At 38.4% G+C, this 24,071-nt stretch overlaps 1 protein-coding gene across 12 annotated transcripts in view; it reads right to left on the bottom strand.

Annotated features, from left to right (window-relative positions):
- Window positions 1-24,071, bottom strand: part of PEX5L (peroxisomal biogenesis factor 5 like) — a 228,092-nt gene that overhangs the window by 61,102 nt on the left and 142,919 nt on the right. For all 12 annotated transcript variants that reach the window (XM_019463248.2, XM_019463250.2, XM_053903615.1 and 9 more), the window contains 4 exons: window positions 22,629-22,823; window positions 19,228-19,351; window positions 18,225-18,321; window positions 7,460-7,555 (listed from right to left, as the gene is read on the bottom strand). In XM_019463248.2, coding sequence (XP_019318793.1) covers window positions 7,460-7,555; window positions 18,225-18,321; window positions 19,228-19,351; window positions 22,629-22,823 — 512 coding nt within the window. The remainder of the gene's footprint in view (window positions 1-7,459; window positions 7,556-18,224; window positions 18,322-19,227; window positions 19,352-22,628; window positions 22,824-24,071) is intronic.

The raw sequence follows: 24,071 nt of genomic DNA, 5'->3' as shown, positions 1-24,071 counted from the left end.
ATTTGCCTGTGATTTCTCATAAAGCTCTGCTAGAAGGAAAGTTAGCCTGATGCCTGAAGGGAAGTTATCTTGAGGGCCATGTCCTTTGTGATAGGACATAGAAATGGAAAAAATGAGACTTGTCATGAAGAGATGTGTAGACACTGTGAAGAAGAAAAGGCAAGACCCTGACCAGATCCATGGTGAAGGGATGAATATGTCCCTAAGGAACGTGGACTGTCACTAAACGGTCTTTGTTCATACTCCCTTGGGGATCAGAGAAGATAAATTGAGAACCAGAATAAATGGGAGGGGGTGGTTTGAAAGACTGCATTCTAGGGTGAATGAATACCTTCTTTCTATTCTATAAGGGTAATCTTTCCATTTTTGAAGTACTGAAATGGATTGGGAATGGAGATGAGGAAGAGTATGAAATAGAATGGGGCTTGGAAGAGTAGAACAACACAATAATTATTTGCTTAGTAAATTGACCCAACATGTAGCAACTTAAACAAACAAACATTTACTATGTCATACGGCTTCTGAGGGAGTCAGGACTTTGGGAGTAGCTTAGCTGGGTGACTCTTACTTGGGGTCTCTCCTGAGGTTGGGATTAGGCTGTTGGCTGGGACTGCAGTCATCTAAAAGCTTAATGGGGTTTGGGGAGATCCACTTCAAAGATGGCTCACACACGTGGCTGTTGAAAGGAGGCATCAGGTCCTCCCTGACTGTTGGTAGAATGCTTTGCTTCTCAACTGCCAAGGGTTCTCATGACATGGCAGCTGGATTTCCTCCAGAGCAAGTGAGCAGAGAGAGAAAGAGAGAGAGAGCAAGCGAGAACGAGGCTACAGTAGCTTGTATGACCTAATCTTCAAAGTCACACACCATGGCTTTGACTTTATTCTATTTATGAAAAGTGAATCACTAAGCCCAGCCCACACTCAAGAGAAGGAGAACTAAGCTCCATGTTTTGAAGGGAATGTCAAAGAATTTGTGGACATTTTAAACTACCACATGCAATATCACAAGTGAGGCTCAACAGGAGAATTGGGCCTGAGGAGAAATCAGATTTCTAGAATTTAAAGGTTTTAGTAGACTCAATTAATTAGCCAAGAGGATTTAAAATTACGCTTCCTGTTCTTTTTCTTGCTTCTGACCACTATATTCCTTTTGTCTGTGCATCTTCATTTTTCCTTATTCACACATGTCATTATTCTTTTTCAAAATCTGCTCACAAGGATCCCTCCCTCTGGGTAAAATTAGAGCTGTGAAAACATTGATTAAAACGTGTACAGTAAGCATTATGACAGTATTGGGACCAAGTGAAATGTGACTTTGATTCCAGGGATACAAAGTTCATCTTCTGTTAGTAGGTTTGTGACATTTCTTAAGCACCCACTAATGAAGAGATGCTTGGATGAAATACATGCATTTGAGGAATCAATTGCTAATTTGTTCCTTTATGCATCCAGCAAAAATTTGTAGGGCCTAGCTCTGCACCAGACTCTCTGAAAGGTGCTGAGGGCATAAAGAAGGATGCAACATGGTCCTGCCTGGAAGAAGTCAAAGCGTAGTGTGGAGGTGGCCATGTAAACCCATAGTAGCAACATCATGTGATAAGCTATACTTGAGTGATCCCCTGAGCTGTGTGCATATATCTGTGATTCTTCCAGCTCTTTAAGGGCAGAGGCTGTCTTATTCAATTTTGTATTCTTAGCACCCAGCATAGTGCCTGGCCTATAGAAGGAGCTTAATTTGTTACTAAGAACGAATTTGTTACTAAATCCAGTTAATTTGAAGGCTAGGGCACCTAGAGAGACTAACCAGCAAAATACAATACTACCAGATGCTGGCTATTTCCTTCCCTGCTAAATAGGGATAAGGATATACTTTTCATGTGTGGTTGCAAGTGTGCTGACTGCCCACGTGACTTCTCTCTCCTCCACAGATGCAACACAGTTCCCACTAGGGATCTCCATTCCTGGGAGGCAGCTTCAGGCCTCATTGAGCTCCCAGGGCTCCTTCCCTGCTTCTCACTTCTGAGACTCCTTGTGCATCCTTCCTAGAGACCCATTGTAGCTGACAGTGTGTTAGCTAGATGCTGGCTAGAAAGAAAATCCAAGAGGAAAGTAAGTTACTTTCCCTTCTTGTTCAGGGAAGATTTTTCTTTTAAAGTTTAGAATATGAGGGGCACTTGTACCCCAATGTTTATAGCAGCACTCTCAACAATAGCCAAATTATGGAAAGAGCCTAAATGTCCATCAACTGATGAATGGATAAAGAAATTGTGGTTTATATACACAATGGAATACTACATGGCAATGAGAAAGAATGAAATATGGCGTTTTGTAGCAACGTGGATGGAACTGGAGAGTGTGATGCTAAGTGAAATAAGCCATACAGAGAAGGACAGATACCATATGGCTTCACTCTTAGGTGGATCCTGAGAAACTTGGCAGAAACCCATGGGGGAGGGGAAGAAAAAAAAAAAAAGAGGTTAGAGTGGGAGAGAGCCAAAGCATAAGAGACTGTTAAAAACTGAGAACAAACTGAGGGTTGATGGGGGGTGGGAGGGAGGGGAGGGTGGGTGATGGGTATTGAGGAGGGCACCTTTTGGGATGAGCACTGGGTGTTGTATGGAAACCAATTTGACAATAAATTTCATATATTGAAAAAAAAATAAAAAAAATAAATTAAAAAAAAAGTCTAGAATATGAATATTTGGTTCTATGTCCTAAAATTACAACACTTTTGAACAGAGATGAAGTTTTGGTGATTTTTCAATAAAATGGAAGATATAGAGGCAAAAGCATCCTTCCCCTCCACCGTACAAAGCCTTACTTGATTTAACAGTTCAGCTTGAGCCTAAGCAATGTCAGCCTTTGCACATAAACAGATTCCCAGCTCATTTAAGATATGCAATAAATGTGCATGTGGCATTAGATGTCTTTTCTCTAGTAGAAGAGACTATTTTTGAGCATTTTAGCTCAAACATTATTTGATTTGTACAATGTCATGTATCATGCTGTGGAAGCAAAAACCAGTTCGTACCATGTAAAATATAAAACATGCCTAATATTACTCATGGCAAGGACTGGTCAGTGCTACCTGCATTGTTATAAATGTGTCTCACTGACTGATGTTGAGATGAGGACAACCACACAAGACACTTCAGCATAGCCTTGGCCGAAATCTATATGCCATAGACAGAATTGTTTGTCTCCAATCAGCAATGAAAATGTAAATACTGAATTATATTAGGAGGTGATATGGTACTTTACATGCAACAACAGAGAGAAGGAAGTGCTGACCACATTAGGTGATTAACAATCAGCCAGCCAGCCATTAATTCAACAAGTATTTACTGAATACCTACTAGGTACCAGATATTGTTCTAGACATCAGGGTAGAGTGGTAAATAAGAGACAAGTTCCCCTTTCTCATGGAGGTTACATTTTAAAGTAAAAAGACAGACAACAAACTGACAGAAACAAACAAGAAAAGACCCAGTGATAAATATAAGGATGAAAAACAAAACTCTAGGCTCTGTGATAGCAATTGGGTGGTCAGGTTCAGCTTTTCTGAGGCATTGGCACTCAAGCTAAAATCTGGATGACAAGAAGAAAACTGCCACATGAAGATCTGGGGGGAGTGGGTTCCTCTGTCTGTCAGAAGACAGAGCAGGGCAATGAGGTTGTCGTGTGAGAGGAACAGAGGGAAGCCCCTGAGGCTCATCAGGGGACTGAGGAGCAGAAGGAGCTGGAAAGGGCACCGGTATCAGGTCAAGAGCTAGGATGGCGACAGAAAAATAGGGTTTAAAGATGGAATAAAACATGAAATAGAAGGAATATTGGAAACAGAGAAACAGATGATATAAAAATATAAGATAGAGACTTCGGAAAAATTCAGCTTGCTCCAGGCATGATTTTCCTATGTCTTACTAGTGTGAGAACCATCTCTAATAAAGCCAATCCACAGCACCTTTCTTTATTTGTTTTGCAATGAAGAACGAGGCACTTTTCGTTCTTTTAAGAATCTCATGCTGTCTACAACTTACCAGTTTTCCCTTGATTACCAACATAATACATGTTTAAGATGGAACATTTGGAAAATACAGATAAGCTAATGGAAGAAGTAAGATCACTCCAAACCCAGCCTGCCAATATAACTGCTGTTAACAGATTCTCTTTATGCTTATAAATTGCAGTAATTCAGAATATGGGCCCTGGAGTCTGGGTGAAAACCATGGCTTAGAAACTTGCTAAATGAGTGTTACTCATTTTTCAATCGATCGTAATTGCTTATAAAATGCTATAGAAATGTCTGAAATCTCTTTAAACCTCAGTTTTCTCATCTGCAAAACGGGAATAGTAATGATACCTTCTTCATAAGACTACTATGAGGATTAAACGAGATCATCCATATAATTCTCCTGACTGGCACACCGTATGCACTTTAACATGTTAGGCATTATGCCATTTTCATTTTACAAAGTTGGGATCATATTGTAAAACTGTCAGTAAAATACATTATTATTCCAATCATCACTGGACATTTTTACATGATCTTAAATATTTTCCGTAATGTAGTTTTTAATGGTTACACAGGATTTTACTATAGAGATATAATTTAGCTAATTCTCTATTCTGGGACACTTAAGCTGATTCCAAATTTTCACTATTTAAAAAATTATTGTAAAATTTCACGCTTATTTCTCTAGGATAAATTCTCAGTGGCTGGGTCAAAGGCTGGATCACGTATACTTTGATGCCTTTTATCATATCCTCTCCATGAATTAGATTATACCCTTGGATAAGAATAATGTTAGGAAGTAAATAGTCCACATACATGTGAAGTTTTGTAGGTCTGATTTACCATCAGCTTAGTGAAATACTCCCCTCTATCCCCTGCCTTTTTTCTCCACACCTGTTCATACCTTCTGATCAGCAACATCTTCCCTCATTCCCTAAGAAAGCTTCTCAGTTCCAGGCTTCCAGATGAGCCAATCTGCTTACAATTTTCTGATTTGCTGGGAATTCTTTACTTACAAATTCATTTCCCTTGAAGCCATAAACTCATAGGATTTTAGTATATTAGAAATCCAAGCCCCTCATCTCACAGATGAGGAAACTAAAGTTGACGGAGCAAGTGATTTGTCCAAGTTGGTCCTCTGGTCCATGCTGTTAGACAGCTAGGCTGGGTTGGCTCATTTCTTTATCTCTAATACCTAGTTCAGAAGTTAGCACATGCAGACAGTCAGTGTTTGGTGAATGAATAACTACTTGAAGTGACTTACAGCCTCCAAGGATTCTAAACTGGAAAGGACCATAGAAGTGTGGAAACTGAAGCCCATATTGGTTGATGAAATGTATGTTGTCATTTAGCTATTAGTGATAAGTTGGAATAACACATCAGTTTCTCAATTCCCAGGAGAGACAAGGAGAAGCCAAGAGAAGGCTTTGTGGGGTCAGGTGGACATCATGTAGAGAAGGGATTAAACTAATTCTGCCTTGTTCCAGAGAGCAAAGCCAAGACGAAAGAGAAATGGAAGTTGCTGGTAGGCCAATTTCAGCATAATACATGGAAGAGCTTTTTAATGGTTAGTAATGTCCAAAATAGAAACATATTTTCTAGAAAAGAAGTTGCCCCTAATTTGAAGTATTCAAATAGAAACAGGGTATGTTTGAATAAATAATTTGTTAAGTGTGTTTGAAAAGAAACGATTTTTGTTCCATGTGCCTGGTTGGGATAGATAACTACTAAGGCCTCCCCAAAACTAAGGTGAAATGATTTTATGAATATATGTACACATACACACAGATGGATAAATGAATAATTTTTTCCTTATTGATATGTTATTTTGTAATTAGGTCTTTTGAGTTGAACCCATTGTGTTTCTCATTATAAATGGGACCCGATAAATTCTAATGTCTTTACTGACCCAAGATTCTATGGTTCTAAATCATCTTTTTGGTGATAATTCAGTGTGCTACACATAGTAGGAATTCAAAAGATGAATTTAAATTAGCTCTTAAGTCTGGAAAAATCTACATTTAAGATAAATTGAGTTACAGGCTCCATGAGTTGAACAATTTGATTGCACTCAGCTGGTCTCAGTCAAATATATCAATTGATCACATTCAAGAACACTAATGCATTAACTTTTTTTAAACTAAAAAGGGATAAAATTAAAAGAAGAAATTTGGTGAATTGTATTGTGATGAGATAAAGTTGTTCTTATTGATGAATGATGATATTAAATTATGGCTAGAATTATTTCCTAGACTATAAAACCTTTCAATATGAAACTGCAAATATGATTTAATTGCACTTCAAGTATGGAGTTACTGAAAGACTGCTCATAGTATAATAATTTCATCCAAATCCTAGTGGTAAGATAGCCACATAAATGAACCATATCACAAGAATACTTTAAATTTTCAAGATTTCAAATCATTGATGGAAATAGAGATCCTAAAAAATTCATACTTGGGTTTGGTGAAAAGCTCCACTCTTACATAGCAATCTAGCAAAGCTTTGATGAGTATCATAGATGGTGTCTGTAATGTACTCTTTGTGATTCCAACCAGGGAGGAAATTGATAAAAAGACAGCAAAGGTTGCTTCTTTGGGGGCTTCTCTTCCTTCTTTCCCCTTTTCTTCCTCTTTCTGTTTATGCTTTTCTTATTAGGAGGCTAAAAAAAGGGGGGTGCCTGGGTGGTTCAGTTGGTTAAGCGTCCAACTTCAGCTCAGGTCATGCTGTCACGTTTTCTGAGTCTAAGCCCCACGTCAGGCTCTGTGCTGACAGCTCAGAGCCTAGACCCTGCTTCAGATTCTGTGTCTTCCTCTCTCTCTGCCCCTCCTCTGCTTGCTCTCTGCCTCAAAAATAAATAAACATTAGAACAATTTTAAAAAAGAAATAAATATTCAAATGAAGCATTTCATTTGATTTATCAACATTGCCATTGTTTTGGACAATCTTAATAGTAAAAATTTATGACTCGAGTCAAGATGGGATATCCACTGGCTAGAATATCTCATAGAATACCTAAGCCTTGCTTTTTACCTCACTCAGTTAGAAAAATGTATATTTCAGGAGGAACATGAATTTCTCTGCCTTTCAGACATTGTGCTGGATGCTAGAGAGACAGAAATATCAAGCATGAAACTTGGCCTCACAGAGGCATAGCAAATTCATTGCATAGGTTCATCATGGAACACAGATGAGGCTCAGAGATCTTTCTGACCCAGGACTTCAGACAGATTGTTAAGCTATCACAGAATTGGCACAGGAATTAGCATTTATTAGTCATCCAAGTCAGAAGTTCTCTGGTAACAGATCTTATTCTAATAATCATTATCATGGTTACTTCGTGTCATTAAAGTAAGACTCATTTCATATGTATCCTGCTGAAGTCTGAGTTTTTGAATTCCACTCCCAGCAACATGAAACAGAAAAAATAATTTAAAAAGAAAGTTACCTCCACTGCTGCTTTTGCCCTTTCAAATTCTTCTTCTAAGGAGTGGTTTCTGGAAAGTAATGCACTTCCCCAGCGCTGTTCTTTGGTCAATCGAGCCTGAAATAAACCAAACGCATGGTGTTATACTACTGGAATTACTGAATACAAAAGTACAAATATTTTTCCTTTTCTCATATTTCCCTACAGTTTAAGAAGCATCTGCAAAGGATGCTATTTTTGGAGTACTTTGCAAGAATGATGTTACCCAAACTGGATGGTACCAAAATGTGTATGAGCCTGCATGCATGATTCTTCTAAGAGTGGGTCTTAGCCTTGGTCATGTTAAAACCAAAGCCCAGGCCCAGCCTCCCAAAGATCTTACTTTCATTGGTCATGGTTCTAGGCATTGATATTTTAGTAGCCTTCCAATAGGATTCTAATATGCAGCTAAGAAGGAGAATCTCCATTAGAAGCCTAGACCTAAAAACTGATATTCAGGCTTCCAGTTAGTTAGGACTAGCTTCGGGTAAAACTAAGCTGCAGAGATGGAAGGTGCTACTAGACCTTTTTCCTTACATACACAGCAGATCCTCATGGTGAATTCTCTTTCCTTTGCCTTCCCTCTATTGGCACACTCTGCCTCATGTCCAATATCCTCAGGACATTGCTCTGTTAAGTGGTAGTCACTTAGATAAAATCATGTTTGTTAATGTCAACAAGTTTGTCACAATTAACAGACATTGTGAAAGACATCTTCACTTAGCTAAATGCAAATATTCAGAAGACCAGCCTCCAGCCCCACAAAGATCTGCTGGAATTTTTTAAATGTTGCTAATTTTTTTAAAATTTTTTTTAACGTTTATTTATTTTTGGGACAGAGAGAGACAGAGCATGAACGGGGGAGGGGCAGAGAGAGAGAGGGAGACACAGAATCGGAAGTAGGCTCCAGGCTCTGAGCCATCAGTCCAGAGCCCGACTCGGGGCTCGAACTCACGGACCGTGAGATCGTGACCTGAGCCGAAGTTGGACGCCCAACCGACTGAGCCACCCAGGTGCCCCTAAATGTTGCTAATTTTTAATTTCACAAAAACTAAATACATTCTTTTTGAAAAAAATTAATGTTTTCAAAATCATGGAAGATAAGAGGTGTACCTCTAGAACTTCTTTTTGGTTGCATATATATTTATGTACCCTAGACAGTAACGTGTTACAAAAATTTTGGCGACATCAAGGGTATGCTATTCTGTAGCTTACTTTTCTTCATTCAACAATCTTGGAGAGTGTCCATATTTTGTATTTATAGATCCACTCTATTCTTTCCCAGGGATTTCCTAGTAAAGTATATATTGTGGTTTGTTCAGACCTTTCCCCACGAGAACTCAGGGTGTGATTTTTTCTCCATGTAATTGCTTATTTTCTTGTCTATCTTTCTGCTACACTGTGTGATCCATGAGGGTAGGATTTTGTCTGCGAACTTTTGTTCTCCCCTGTACCCAGCCTAGGGCCTGACAAGTGATGTGTACCCTAAAGATGCCTACAGACTGCAGGATGACGGACTGTCCTGATAAGGCAGCTAGACCTTGGGGAACAGGAAGAGGGATGCTTGTGGAATGAAGCTCTCTACACCCTTTTATTGCCTTTTACCCAGGTGTTTGATTACTCTTCTTTAGAGATGCTCAACCTTGGCTTCTATGGGGGTTACTTGAACAGGCCTGGGCCCCACCCTAGACCAGTTAAAGAATTTCTGGGGGTAGGGTCTGAGCACTAAATGTTTAAAAGCTCTTTTGGTGATTTTGAAAAGCAGTCATGTATGAAAACTATTGTTCCACAGCAAAACGTTGCCCTTCACTGAGCACTTACCATCTATATAGCTCAGCTGCTTTTAATTTTTTTCTCCATCATTGCTGGTTCTCAAGAGGACCCCCACCCCCTTATTATCACACAGTTGTAATACCAGAGCTCACTACATGCCAGATGCTGCCCCAAGTCCTTTAGATACTATAACTCACTTTGTCTTTTCAATAACCTGTGAAGTAGGTATTATCACCAACTCCATGAAATTGAAGCACAGAAAGTGAATTAACTTGCCTAACATCACACAGCTAGTAAGTGGTAGGGCTGATGCTCTGAGCCATGTTCATAACTACTGCACTATACTGCCTCTCACAGGAGGCTGTGCTCAAGTGGCCATTTTGGAAAGATGCAAAATACAGAAAACTCTCTCAGAGGTTCATGCACGGTTGAGGGAATCAACCAAGAAGTCCTCAAGAATATGGTGGGCTGAAAACAATAATGATGTAATTGTTATGCGCAAGTAAATTGTTATGCATAAATAACAGTCTTAGACTGTGTTTCGCACTAATGAACAAGGAAGGTTAATTTATTGAAACCTTAATTCATGTTTTCTCCTCGATATATTCACTGCTGCGTCCCTGGTATCTCACAAACAGTAGCTGCTCCATAAGCAGTCAGTAAATACTTGTTGAAGATATGCTGTTGGAGAATATGTGAATGAATTACTTAAAGGTATTTCTCTTTCCTACTCCCAGAACACTATGTGTTCTCAGTCAAGGTTTCTTGATAAATCCAAGAGGCTAAGGGGAACTTGTAGGAAATTGAGAGGGGACTTATTTTTTGGTTCTGTGCCTGGAGTGGCAGAGGTCTGTGTTAGCAAGGCCCTGTGCCCTGATTCTGGGGAAGGGGAATGACTGCAGGGTGCCTTAGCAGAACACCTAGTAAAGAGCTAGGCCTGTTAGCAATACAGAGGTAAGGCCTCTGGAATAGTGTGTGTGGTCAGAAGAGGGAGGGCGATGAGGACACATCCAAATCTGCATGGGCAACAGTGCCTCATTCTCAGGCGGGCCAGGCTCAATGACCACCATGAACAAGCACCTTCTCTTGTTCTCTGGGTCTTGTGAAAGCTACTACTTTCTCTCAACCCAGATAACTGAGGCGGGGCTGGGGGGAGAGAGCTCCAAAAACGTAAGTGGGATTGACTATCACAGGTTCCAGAGATTAGGATGCAGACACAGATCTTTTGGGTATGGCTGTTCATCCCGCTACCACCCTTATCTGACACCCTTGGGTCACAGTACATTTCAGTCACTTTACAAATATAAAGGTGCAGATGGTTTGTAAATTTTTAAAATTGGTAAGTCGTTAGGATGGTATAGCCTGGTAACAAAGTTAACACCAAAGATGATATGATCTTATTGTCTTGTAGAAAGTTAACCAATCTTGTATCAAACTTGGAAATCTTTTTCTGGCATTTCTTTCCCAACCATCTCTGTTCCTTTACTTTGGAACTAACTCTTTTGTCTTCCTGCTGGTTCCCTCATTAATGAAATAAATAAATTTTAAAGATGTGGACACATGGTGAGAAATAAGCTGTGTATTTATATAATAATGTCATAAATGACCCATGAATGGCATGAGAAGAAAGAGAAAGCACTAATATTTTTGTCCCAAGGCATCTCCTTTTATTAGAGGCACTTTTTACCAGTGAAATATGATCTGTCTTGCCTGTGAAGCCTGACCTAACAGAACTCCATTACTGTCACTGGCTTCCCTTCATCAATGTTTCACGACCCAAGTGGATTATGAACCACAGGACGCAAAGGGCACCATATATCAGGAAGAAGAGGCAAAATCTCTCTCTCAGGATTCTAGACTTGCAGTTCATATTCTCTTTGCCGCTTAAAACAGCAAGTGTAAACAGAATCCTACTGTGCAAATGAAATTTTATTTCAGTAGTACAATTACTATTTAGGTAAGTGCTATTTTCCACCTAGTTAGAAAGGCCTTAAGTCATTACTAAGACAAGTTATTGTCTACTTCACATCTTAAAGCCATTTATTTTGTCCAAGGAAGCTAAGCTAAATGTTATAAAATATAGAAAAACACTGCAAACAAAGGCAGTTTTCAAGCCAAGAGTAATATGCAACTAAAAAGGTTCTGAAACTTTTCAGCCCCAGACATGCTAGTTTAGGATTGACAGTGAAATACGGATTCTAACACCTAAAGATCAGCCTTTCTTTCAACCAAGACTTTTTTTTTTTTAATCTAATTTCTTTACAGGCAAAAAACTGTCGTCTGGGAAAACAGATAAGCAATGCTGGTAAGCTGCAGATATTGTTTAGTACTTGACTAGAGGAATGGTCAGCAAAACAATGATAGCCATAAATTTGAGTTGTGGCTGTTTTGGTATCACAGTGGCTATATTAGTAGTTCTCAAGCTTGAGTGGGCATCAGAATCATTTGGAAGTCTTGTCCAGACACAGATTGCTGGGCCCCACAACCAGGGTTTCTGCTTCAGTATGTGTAGGTGTGGGAGTGGGGGCCAGAATCTGCATTTCTAACAAGTTCCCAGGTGATGCTGATACTGCTGATGTAGGGCCCCACGATGAGAACTTCTGATCAGATGCTGACATTCCGTGTAGGCAAGTGGAACTCCGGAGTTTACAAATATACTCTGATGTCGGCATTACTTTGCATCATCGCCTGATTTTGAAAAATGCCCCACAGTTACAACAACCTCCTGGAAGTGCCTTGGCTTTAAAAATAGTATTTTAATTGGTTTAAGCTAATTGGATTTTAAGGTATTACACTCTCTAAAGAAAAAGGATTTTTTTTTTTCTCCCAGCTCCTGTTTGTTCTGAATGATAAGCACTGGGTGAAGGATAAGAAGAATTAAATAACTCTTTAAGAATATTGTTTTATTCTCTTTATTCAAAATCATGATTTGAAAATTACTGTATTTGTAGCTGTGGTTGTCCTAGCATAATAACCGTTGGCTAACCTCTATGTCAGTCTTTCGTAACTCCTTATACAATTGCCTTTACATTACTGCTAGAGATTTCCTAGCAAAACACAGTTTTAAAAATCTCAGTATCTTTTCAAAAGAGATTGATGGGGAATGGGAGCTGCTTAACTGTAGAAAGGGAAAAATATCTTATAACAACTAGCAGACTTTGGGTAACAGCATAACACAGTATTTAAAAGCATAATCTTTGGAGTCAGACTGCCTGGGGCCAAATCCTGTTTGGATTTAATAGTAATTCGTGACCTTGGACAAATTACTTAATCTCTATAATCCTCAGTATTCTCACCTGCAAAATGTATATTCACTTATAGAGTCCATACAAGAATTGAGTACAATAACTCATGTAAATGCACACACAAAATGCTCAGTACATAGTAAGTGCTATAAAACTTGGCTTTTGTTATCACCTTTCTGGTTAGTGCTTGTCAGGTGTGGCTTTAGAAATTCATTTAAAAATTATCTGTATCTAGAGCACTTTTGTTTAGTGGTTAATAGAGACTAGTTAGATTCTTTTTAATTAATTCATTTATTTTGAGAGAGAGGGAGCATGTGCACACACACACACATGTGAGTAGGGGAGGGGCAGAGAGAGAGGGAGACAGAGAATCCCAAGTAGGCTCCACAGTATCAGTACAGAGCCCAACATGGGGCTCAAACTCACAAACTGTGCGATCATAACCTGAGTTAAAATTAAGAGCTGGACGCTTAACTGACTGAGCCACACAGGTGCCCTGAGACTAATTGGTTCCTTACACAGAACAGATAAACTCTTGCCTCATTGAGATGGTCACAGTTTTTTTCTTGATCAGTCAACAGATATTTATTGTTGAAGGTACACACAAAAAAGTCGTACCTTATGTGTCAGAGCAAATTTCTAGAGCTTTGTGCAAGGCGGGCACATATGGTTCCCATCTCCGTACCATTATGAAATTCTATGTTGTAGAACATTGAAGCAAATCAGTGCTGATTTTGAAAAGAGAGGGATAGTCTATTATCATGAGTAACTAAAAATTATTTTTGAAACTAGCTTCTGAAATGCTAAAAGAATAAAATTTTGTTATGTTATTTTTATTTTGATCTGCTCTTTAGTTAAACAATAATTAGCCACTACTTTCAAATTGTTAAATTTGACAAGAGTTGTTTCTCCTCTGTTAGTATTCTCTTATTTTTCCACTTCAGCAAGTATTTGTTGAGTCCCTACTATGTGCAGATTTCCTACTATGCTGAAAGTGATCTTCCATATTTCTTTCCTTCCTTCTTGCCTTCCTGCTCTTCTTGCCCTTCTGCCTTTTCTTTGTTCCTTCCTTCTATCTTTGCTTCCTTCCTCATTGGTAGCTCACTCACACCTCATTGGTGTGCTGTCAAGAGGGAAGAAGGGATGTTGATGTGGATCCTGCACTGTCTTCCAACAAGCAAAACTACATAGTGTACCATCTAATTGTTTCTAATAGACATAAGGTCTTGATACTTCTTATAACTGAACTCCTTTTTCTAATTTTTTCACTGCCTTACTTGTAGCTTTTGGAGGGTTGACATTCAATCACATTTGCTGAACTGAAATGGGCTTAAATGCAAACTATTAGTATTGCAGAGAGTAGAGGTTCCGAATGAATTTGGGAGGGAGGCACAAAATTGTGCATGGCCTCAGATCCAATGGCAATCCTAATTTATCTTACAAAGCTTCTGGAAGAAAGTGATATTCTTTAAAATCCCTTAACTCATCTTAATCCTAGAAATGTAAGTAATAATCAGGGACTGCAATGAGAAGGGAAATAGATGGTTTGTGAGTTCTCTCGGGTGAATAAGCTTGGTGTAGTTGATATGAGGTGGCTTGTGGGTAGGAACAGGGCTTTAGAAGCTGATGGGTGATTTGAAGGCTGGCTCTTCTTCCCTTTGCTACTTCTTTTTAAGGTGAATTTCTCATGTGAGAAATGGGGATATTGATTTCCAAGATTATTGCAAGAATTTCAAATAATATGTTTGAAATATTTCATTTATACACATGAGGTGTGTAATAGGACAGCTATTAAGAATGCATTTCTGTTGTATTGCTCCTTTAAGAATTTAGAAAACATATCTGCACTTGTGTCTTAAAGTTACAATTGTTCAGGGGCGCCTGGGTGGCTCAGTGGGTTGAGCGTCTCACTTCAGCTCAGGTCATGATCTCACAGCTTGTGAGTTCAAGCCCCACGTAGGGCTCTGTGTTGACAGCTCGGAGCCTGGAGCTTGCTTCAGATTCTGTGTCTCCCTCTCTCTCTGCCCCTACCCCTCTCACGCTCTGTCTCTGTCTCTCAAAGATAATAAATGTCAAAAAAAAATTAAAAAAAAAGTTGCAGTTGTTCTGGCTTGGGATACTGCCAACTTGATGGAATTATGATTATATGGAAGGAAGCATTTTCTATGTGGAGGTCAGCAAAATCAGAGAGCAGCATAACTATGACTAAGTACTGGAGAGCCTGGTTCCTGCAGCTTAAGTCCAACTTCAATTGGCAAGAACCCGTCTCGGAGCTATCCTTCCAGTGTCCAGACTTGGCAAAGAAATGCTTAACTGTCACTTTCCAGCAAAAGCTGGGTTCATTTTTTTTTGCCCCACCTCTATCTCAACCCACTTATAGAAAAAGCTAATTTTACATCATTACCTGTGTTTTGCCTCAACATTTCAAGCGTTTTCTAATTTTTCAGATTGTATGATTTCTTTAAACAATTAACTTCAGGGAATACTAATTACATGGTTGCGTGTCAAGAAACTTTATTGTTTTATTTTTAAAAATTTTTAATGTTTATTTATCTTTGAGAGAGAGAGAGAGAGAGAATAAGCAGGGGAGGGGCAGAGAGAGAGGGAGACACAGAATCCAAAGCAGGCTCCAGGCTCTGAACTATCAGCACAGAACCTGACATGGGCTCGAACCCACAAAACCCGAGATCATGACCTGAGCCAAATCTGATGCTTAACTGACTGAGCCACCCTGATGCCCCGAAACTTTATTCTTAAATACATAGAGATTATATAATTTATCATAATCTCCTGCCACTGATTAGTGTATTCAAAACACTATTTGAAAGAGACCAGACTATGCTTTTCCTGTTCTCCATTTTGAAAAGAAAAGGAGCTGACATAAGAATTCTCCATTTTCTTTGTGATTCTGAAATATAATTTTTTTGAAATATGATTAAAAATTTTTTTAATGTTTATTTATTTTTGAAAGAGAGAGAAAGAGAGTGCAAGAAGGGGAGGGGCAGAGAGAGAGGGAGACATGGAATCTGAAGCGGGCTCCAGGCTCCCAGCTGTCAGTGCAGAGCCTGACGCGGGGCTCAAACTTATCAGCTGCAAGATCATGACCTGAGCCAAAGTTGGCACGTAACTGACTAAGCCACTCAGGTGCCCCTGAAATATGATTTTTAAATAAAGCTTGCAAATAGCTCCTCACCTGTTACCTGTTGAACCTAAGATAATTTATGTTGGTTTGAGAGAGAAGAAAACATTTCCTTGATTTTCCCATGAGCTATCTGTGTGATAGTGGAGCAGAAATAAGTTTTGGTAAGCTGAAATCGTTTATTTGAATAGTCTGCAAGCCAGTTTTAAGTTGAATTTTTATATCACCTTCATCATCTTATCTACCTAGAAAGATCATATATTTAAGGGCAGTATGTTTCTAACAGTTAAAACACCTTCCTGTCTTTTATTACAATTAGGTTAATCAGCCTATGCTCTTGCTGCTTTGAGTGATTTAGTATTTCAGATGATTAAATTCCCCAATTCATGAAATTGTCCTCATTTAACCATACGGTAGACTTAAAACTAGGAGATTATGATTTTCCTAGTTTAGAAAAATCTTGAAAAGCATGCAGTGTTTTTAAAAAAGCAAATTAAGGGGGGGGGGGAGGCGCCTGGGTGGCTCAGTCGTTTGAGCATCCAGCTTCGGCTCAGGTCATGATCTCACTGTGAGTTCGAGCCCTGTTTTGGGCTCTGTACTGACAGCTCAGAGCCTGCAGCCTGCTTTAGATTTTGTGTCTCCCTCTCTCTCTCTGACCCACCCCTGCTTGTGCTCTGTCTCTCAAAAATGGATAAACGTCACAAACACAAAAAAAAGCAAATTAAGGGATAAATTCTTTACATATAATTGGTGAGCCTGTAAAGGATTCATGACAATTTATCTAGACAGAACTGTCATGGTGCATTTTAAATTATGTTTTGGAGGACAATATCGGGAATCCCACACAAATTTTCCAAAGCACATTGTGTTTGCTTAAAGGCACACCAGTGAGCAAGAGGAAGGATGCTGTAGTGGGATGAAATCAGACAACCAGCAGGAGAGGAGCAGTCATTGGAATAACAAGATAAATGCATTGTGGGTCTCCACGGCAACTGAGGGCCCCAGTTGATCCTCTGCCCCTCCAGCGTTGGGTAGAACACAGCCGACCTGTGCCAAATCTCCCGCTCTACAGAAACAAATGTTCTATTGCTACATTAAATTTTCCCAAGGATTCCAGGTTATGAAACAGTACCAATTACTTTAGCTGAATCTAAATCTCTAATGCACTTAATAAGAATGTTTCTCTAATAAACGTTATCAATTAAAAAAATACATTTAGAATGAATACAGAGGATGAAAATACATTTTTATGCTATATTTACAATTCATTAAGCTTTCTAGGTTTATTTGTTCTGGAAGTGAGCTGACTTGTTTTCCAGCAGAGTCCTGGAAGCAGTAATGCCCACTCCTCTCCAGTGAATGTTAGAAATGGGGACAGGAGTCGGTTCTCTTAGTGGTTGATTCCAGTGGTCTTCCTTTGCCTCAACATTTCTTATCCGTGTCCTCCTGCTCTAGGCTGCTTACCAGTTCTGGGTGCATGGACAATTTTCCTAATCTCACTGTGTCTTAGTTTCCCATCTACGAAATAAGGGTAATAAATAAACTTACCTCATATAGCCATTTGTCAGGATCAAATGAGCTAACATGTATTATTAGAAGACTTTATCATAACAATCAATAATATTTGCTATTATCATAATTATCCCTTTACTTCACCTCACAGTATCTCTTAGTCTGATCTAGTAAATTCAAGAAAATTTCTCTTGCTTACTCCATCTCACTTACTTTCAACTAGATTGCAGAATGCATGAATGTAGACACATTTCTTAAGAGATCTTTGTGGTTTTAGATCAAGGCTGCATCCTTAGAGAGTGTTTGTGCCAATGAAAAGATTGAGGCTGACTTTGGCCTTCTTTGTAGTATTACCCAAAGGAGAGAACTAGTTAGAGACAAGCCAGTTACACTGGAGTTGAGGGTCAAGTAGTGGACAGATAGATCCAGTTCATACCATACTTCCATCAGTGACTAGTTGGGTGTCTCAGAAAAAGGATTTTGACTTTACCAAGACTCTTTAAAGGATCCTTAAAATGAGGCTAATAACAATTCATAGGATTATTTGAGTATTGGATGTAACATATTAAAAGCACATAGTAAAGTTCCTAATACTTAGTGGGCATTCACAAATGGTAGCTCTTACTATTATAATTGCTGCTAATACTGTAATTATTAATTCTTCAACATGAAATTTACTTTAATGTGACAGTCAGGATCCTGATATGTAAGTACCTTGGTCCACAGGGCATACATGTGAATGAAGAGTCAATAGGTAAGTTCCTCTTTTTTGTGTTTTGTTATATAAATTTTGCTAATACTGGAGTAGAAGAGATTTTATATTGCAAAACGATCGAAAAGTAAATGGTAGAACAAAGAAAAAGTGCTAAATATATAGTGAATTCGTTGAGACATGTTCCAGCCAAATAGACACATATATCATTATTTGTCTCAAGCTTTGAGACAGATTACTGAGAAAGCATATGAAATACAGAAAAAAAATACTTCAAACTTTTTTTTGGGAAAATTTAAATAAAATATTTATGATATAAATTATCTATTAGAAAAGGTGGGTGGATTAAAGAATCAGCTTTGTGACCTGTGTTGGAGGCACTAATTCCAATTCTGAAGCCGACTCAGAGTTCAGGGCGCTTTTCCCACCACTTAGTTCTGGTTGAGATCTGTGTTCTGAGGACCTAGAGGGGATGAAAAAAGGAGATTACATCAAGAAACAAATTCAACTAGGAAGACAGTCAAGAAACTGAGTTAATTTGGATCATTGAGAGTCATGATAACAAAGCTCTCATCAGAGTTTTGATGAAAAAGAGAGCTTTTATATCATTTTACACAACCACGTTTGAAGTTTAAGTGGCTGCAGTGTGCTAGGCATAATCTAAATCTGATTGATTTAGAATTCAGTTCAATTATGTACAAAAAGTAAATAAACGCAATCCCATTTTTCTTACAAACAGTTCTGCTTTATTAAAAGTATTTTGGGAGGGGAGTGTCTCACAGTGACCCAGGTGTGATTTGATCTTTACACAGAATTTGAAATGTCACAATAAGTGGAGATGTACAAGGGGCAACAGGAGACTGAAACATGTTGCCCTTCAGGAAGACTTAAAAACATGGTAAAATTCAGGTGGCCAATTTTTCTCATGAGCATCCACAGATTGTTCTTAATTAGTGTATTATCTGACAATGATGATTAAGATAGTCAGAAAAGGTTACCTGTGTAACCAGAAACATTTAATTTAACTGCCATTCATATAATATATTGAATATGCACACATATGTACATACATACATAAACCTATTTTTATTGATCGGCTCAGTTACACATTCAGAAAATTATCAACAAATATTAAAGAAATATTGAATACTGGTTATGAATCTACCAAAGTCATTATTGGTTGAATTTTTGACAATTCAGATTTAATACTTAGTTTTAGAAGCTATGATAACTAACATTGATACATAGGGGGTTATACATGGCACCAAGTATTTGGATTGATTTAACTCATTGGCTATTTCAGTACATAGGAGAAATACCCATACAGTTGACACATCAATAGCTATTTTCTGATATTACAATATCTTACCATAAGAGTTCCTTTGATCCAGTTCTAGAAGAGCATGATTTTCTTTCTGCCATTGGATGCCCCTTGCTATTTCGATCTCCATGAAACTTAACATCATCCCATTTTTCCAGTTGTGTTTGAATGTCTATGAAGGAGATGGGAAAGGGGTAAAAGGACAGTGGAATATGAGATACAGACAGAAGAGAGATCAAGATTAAGAAGTTTTATACAAGTGAACTTCACTCAACTGATGCTCCTAAACCTAAGACCAGTGTTTTAAGGTTGCATGAAAATTAATTAAAACATGTGCAGCTAAATAAAAATGAGACTCATTAAGAAACATTGGTTTACTTATAGTTAAACAATCAAGTTCTTTTACCTGAATTTGTTTCAAGAGCTGTGTGCATTCTGAATTCTGTGTATGAGTCCATGGAACCCCCATGGAATGAACATATGGAGTACTATCCTACCTGCCTCTAGCTAAGGAGGTGACTTTGAGACACTTCTGGCATGTTTATAAAAAGAAATTCTGTTTATGCCATCCCTATCAAAATAACACCAGCATTCTTCACAGAGCTAGAACAAACAATCCTAAAATTTGTATGGAACCAGAAAAGACCCCAAATAGTAAAGCAATCTTAAAAAAGAAAACCAAAGCTGGAGGCAACACAATCCTGAACTTCAAGATGTATTACAAACCTGTAATCATCAAGACAGAATGGTACTGGCACAAAAACACACTCAGATCAATGCAACAGAATACAGAACCCAGAAATGGACCCACAAACGTATGGCTAACTAATCTTTGACAAAGCAGGAAAGAATATCCAGTAGAATAAAGACAATCTCTTCAGCAAATGGTGCTGGGAAAACTTGACAGCGACATGCAGAAAAATGAACCTGGACCACTTTCTTACACCATATGCAAAAATAAACTCAAAATGAATGAAAGACCTAAATGTAAGACAGGAAGCCATCAAAATCCTAGAGGAGAAAGCAGGCAAAAACTTCTTTGACCATGGCCATAGCAACTTCTTACTCAACACGTCTCCAGAAGCAAGGGAAACAAAAGCAAAAGTGAACTATTGGGACCTCAACAAAATAAAAAGCTTCTGCACAGTGAAGGAAACAATCAGCAAAACTAAAAGGCAACTGATGAAATGGGAGAAGATATTTGCAAACGACATATCAGACCAAGGGGTAATATCCAAAATCTATAAAGAACTTATGAAACTCAACACCCAAAAAACAAAGAATCCAGTGAAGAAATGGGCAAAAGACATGAATAGACACTTCTCCAAAGACATCCAGATGGCTGACAGATACATGAAAAAATGCTCAACATGACTCATCATCAGGAAAATACAAATGGAAACCACAATGAGATACCACTTCACACCTGTCAGAATGGCTAACATTAACAATTCAGGAAAAACCGATGTTGATGAGGATGCAGAGAAAGAGGATCTCTTTTGCACTGCTGGTGGGAATGCAAACTGGTGCAGCCACTCTGGAAAACAGTATGGAGGTTCCTCAAAAAATTAAAAATAGAACTACCCTACCACCCAGCAATTGCACTACTAGGTATTTATCCAAGGGATATAGGTTTGCTGTTTCGAAGGGGCACATGCACCCCCATGTTTATAGTAGCCCTATCAACAATAGCCAAAGTATGGAAAGAACCCAAATATCCGGGAAGATGTGGTATATATATATATACAATGGAGTATTACTCGGCAATCAAAAAGAATGAAATCTTGCCATTTGCAACTACGTGGATGGAACTGGAGGGTATTATGCTAAGCGAAATTAGTCAGAGAAAGACAAATATATGACTTCACTCATATGAGGACTTTAAGATACAAAACAGATGAATTTAAGGGAAGGTAAGCAAAAATAATATAAAAACAGGGAAGGGGACAAAACATAAGAGACTCTTAAATATAGAGATCAAACAGAGGGTTGGTGAAGAGGTTGTGGGAGGGGGGATGGGCTGAATGGGTAAGGGGCATTAAGGAATCTACTCCTGAAATCATTGTTGCACTATATGCTAACTTGGATGTAAATTAAAAAAAAAAAGAAATAAATGAAAAAAAAATCTGTTTAAAGAGATGAGCCTCACTGTTAAAAGGAGGTGAGAAGAAAGTGGAACACTTTTCACAGGTTTTGTATAAACTGATTAAGTTCATCAAAGGAGTGAATTAATAATGGGAAGAGAAAGTAAAGATGCAATGGAGAAAGTCAAGAGAATGCTAGAACAATTTTTTTCCCCGTGGTTTAATTCTTACAGTTAAAGAACTTGGCTGGGTTCATTTTCATTAATAAGTGTGTGACTGTAAATAAATCACTTAAACAGCCTTGGGGTCCAGTTTTTTAATTTATAGAAAGATAGGTTTAATTTATAGAAAGATAGGAGGTAGTCAATGTCCTCCATAGTTCTTTAAGTATTTTTATGACTTCTTCACAGAACATCTTCTTAAAAGCAGAGACATAAAAGTCTCATTTTTAAGTTTATTGTGTTATATTGTTATGAACTTAATATATCCTTACATAAGTGTGTAAATTTCATTTATTCATTTGTACAACTGACTAAACCTAGAACACATGGATAGTGAGGAAGTACTGGAGATACTTATAAAGTTTTTCTCCAAAGACAAAGGCCTCAGAGAGGGACATGGCAGGGGAGAGGGGACATGTTCTGAAATACTTGTCGTTTTTCTTTCTCCTGATAAAGCAGACCTTAATTTGACTGGTTGCATGAGATGAATTAAGCTTTCCTTTTTCAGGAAGATATACAGTAGAAAACAGGATGGGCTTTGACGTTAATCAGAACTAGCCTCAAATTCTAGCTCTTTCTTATATTGAGATCTTGGGCAGATTATTTAAATTTGAAAACCTGTTTCCTCACTTATTTCAGAGTTATGATGAATTAATGGGCTAATACATGTAAATCATGCAAGCATAGCCCTGGACATTATAAGCCATCAATAAATGGTAGCTGTTACTATTGTATCAGATACATCCCCATGCATGTTACATGTTCTGGATGGCTGTTCCTGGACCTTGTGTTAAAGTTAGTTTCTCTCTCTCTCAACTGGCTACCTCCCAATCTAGACTAAATTCTCCTAGAGAGCAAGATTCATGTGTTATTCTTACTTGTAACTCCAATGCCTCATATGGCACCTGCCATCTATCAAGAATTTGACACATGTGGGTTGAATAAATAAATGAATGAATCCACATCAGTTATGCAAAATTGAATGCCCCAACTGCTATTTAATCCAAGAACAAAAGTGTGTGCTGCCCATTTCCTACATGGAATTAATCTTTTCTACTCCTTTCCCATGGTTTTAATGTCATTTGTGGAATTTCCTTGTATTAAGGCAGGAGCAAGCAGCAGGCGACACATGCTATTACCTTACCTAAATCTAAGGATGAAGTCTCTGGGCCTCGGAGAGGCTGGCCTCTCTGCTCAGCATCCGCACTGATGAGTTCAGATCCATCAGCCTTTTTCTTGAGGGATGAGGTTTTCGATGAGGCCTCCAACTTCTTGGCTTTGGTTTGGGTTTGAGAGACGGGTTCACTCAGGTCAAGGAGATCTAAGCCTGTGGTCAATACTGTTAAACATGGAAGAGGTTAAGATAAGCCCACTCACTGCTCTGAAATTATTTTTAAAAATAGGATTCAGTTAGGTGCAGAAGAATATTGTGGTCAGAAGTATGAAATTAAGTGAGATGACCGTTGATTTGTAAAGATGGTCTGTGTTTAGAATGGAAAGTTTGCCGTGTGTTCTCCTTTACTTGGCACAGTACAAACCCACAAAATAGGACTTAGACCAGCTTTACCAGGGATGAAAGTTTGCAAAACAGTTATGAGGAAGATTTGGAAAACTTTTTAAATGTCTTTGTGTTTAAACTTCAAACTACTAAAGCATATAGGATATAAAGGAATGCTATTAATCACTTTTTATTTAATTAAGCAGTTCAATCAGAGAACGGCTTGCTGTTTGGGCTCACACTAGAGAAGTATCTTATAATCCATAGTTGATGAATAGGTACACATGTTATGCCTTTGCTGTTTAATATGCAAATTTAAATTTCAACATAACAAGGCATAGAAGGGCTACACTTTAACTTCCCAGCAGGTTGATTACATTGTGTTAAATACTCTAGTGAAGACAGAAATAATCATTTGTTCAGATGCAAACTAGGCAAATGAGAATTAAAAAGGCAAGCTTTGTAACTCTTCATCCTTCTCTCTCTTACAGTGCAAGTAACCAGGGTTTGAGTAGCTCATTGTGAGAAATGGAAAATTACAATTAGGGAAGGTCCCTCCAGTCCTGCCTCTCTACCAGCTCAAGTACCAGAAGAGGCTGACTTCTGGCCTGGAATCACTTTACCCCCAGCTAGTTTAGGAAAGTCATCAAAGTGACAGAGAAATCCTTGTGTTAGCCCTTTCTGGCACTGTCTACAACTATGACTGAACCACTCCCTTTCTTTGATCTCCCAGCAGGTCCTCCTGGTAGGGAATGGATTTTTGTGGATATCTCAACATTCTTCCATCTGCTCCCCCCTTGCACTCAAGGTGGGTCAGACCTCAGTTGAACTCACAACCTGGGTTTCTTTAGTACCACTGTCCTCATGAGCTAACCACCCCTATAGCGTCCTTAGGATAGTTTGTCAAGCTGTATTCTCAATACAGAATTGAGAAATTCTCAGTTTCTGATTTCAATTACAATCACAGTGATGGGATGTTAATGGTGAAGTGGAAAGACCGGACTCTACCACTGCTTAGCTGTGTGGTAAGTTTCTTGACTTCTCTGAGCTTCAGTTTCCTCCTCTGAAAAATGCAGAATTAATAAGTCT

The sequence above is a fragment of the Panthera pardus genome, unplaced genomic scaffold, assembly GCF_024362965.1.
Source record: "Panthera pardus isolate Hobbes unplaced genomic scaffold, ASM2436296v1 HiC_scaffold_16, whole genome shotgun sequence".
Lineage (NCBI taxonomy): Eukaryota > Metazoa > Chordata > Mammalia > Carnivora > Felidae > Panthera > Panthera pardus.
Note: the sequence above shows the minus strand (reverse complement) of the source record. Positions and strands in the feature narration are given on the sequence as shown.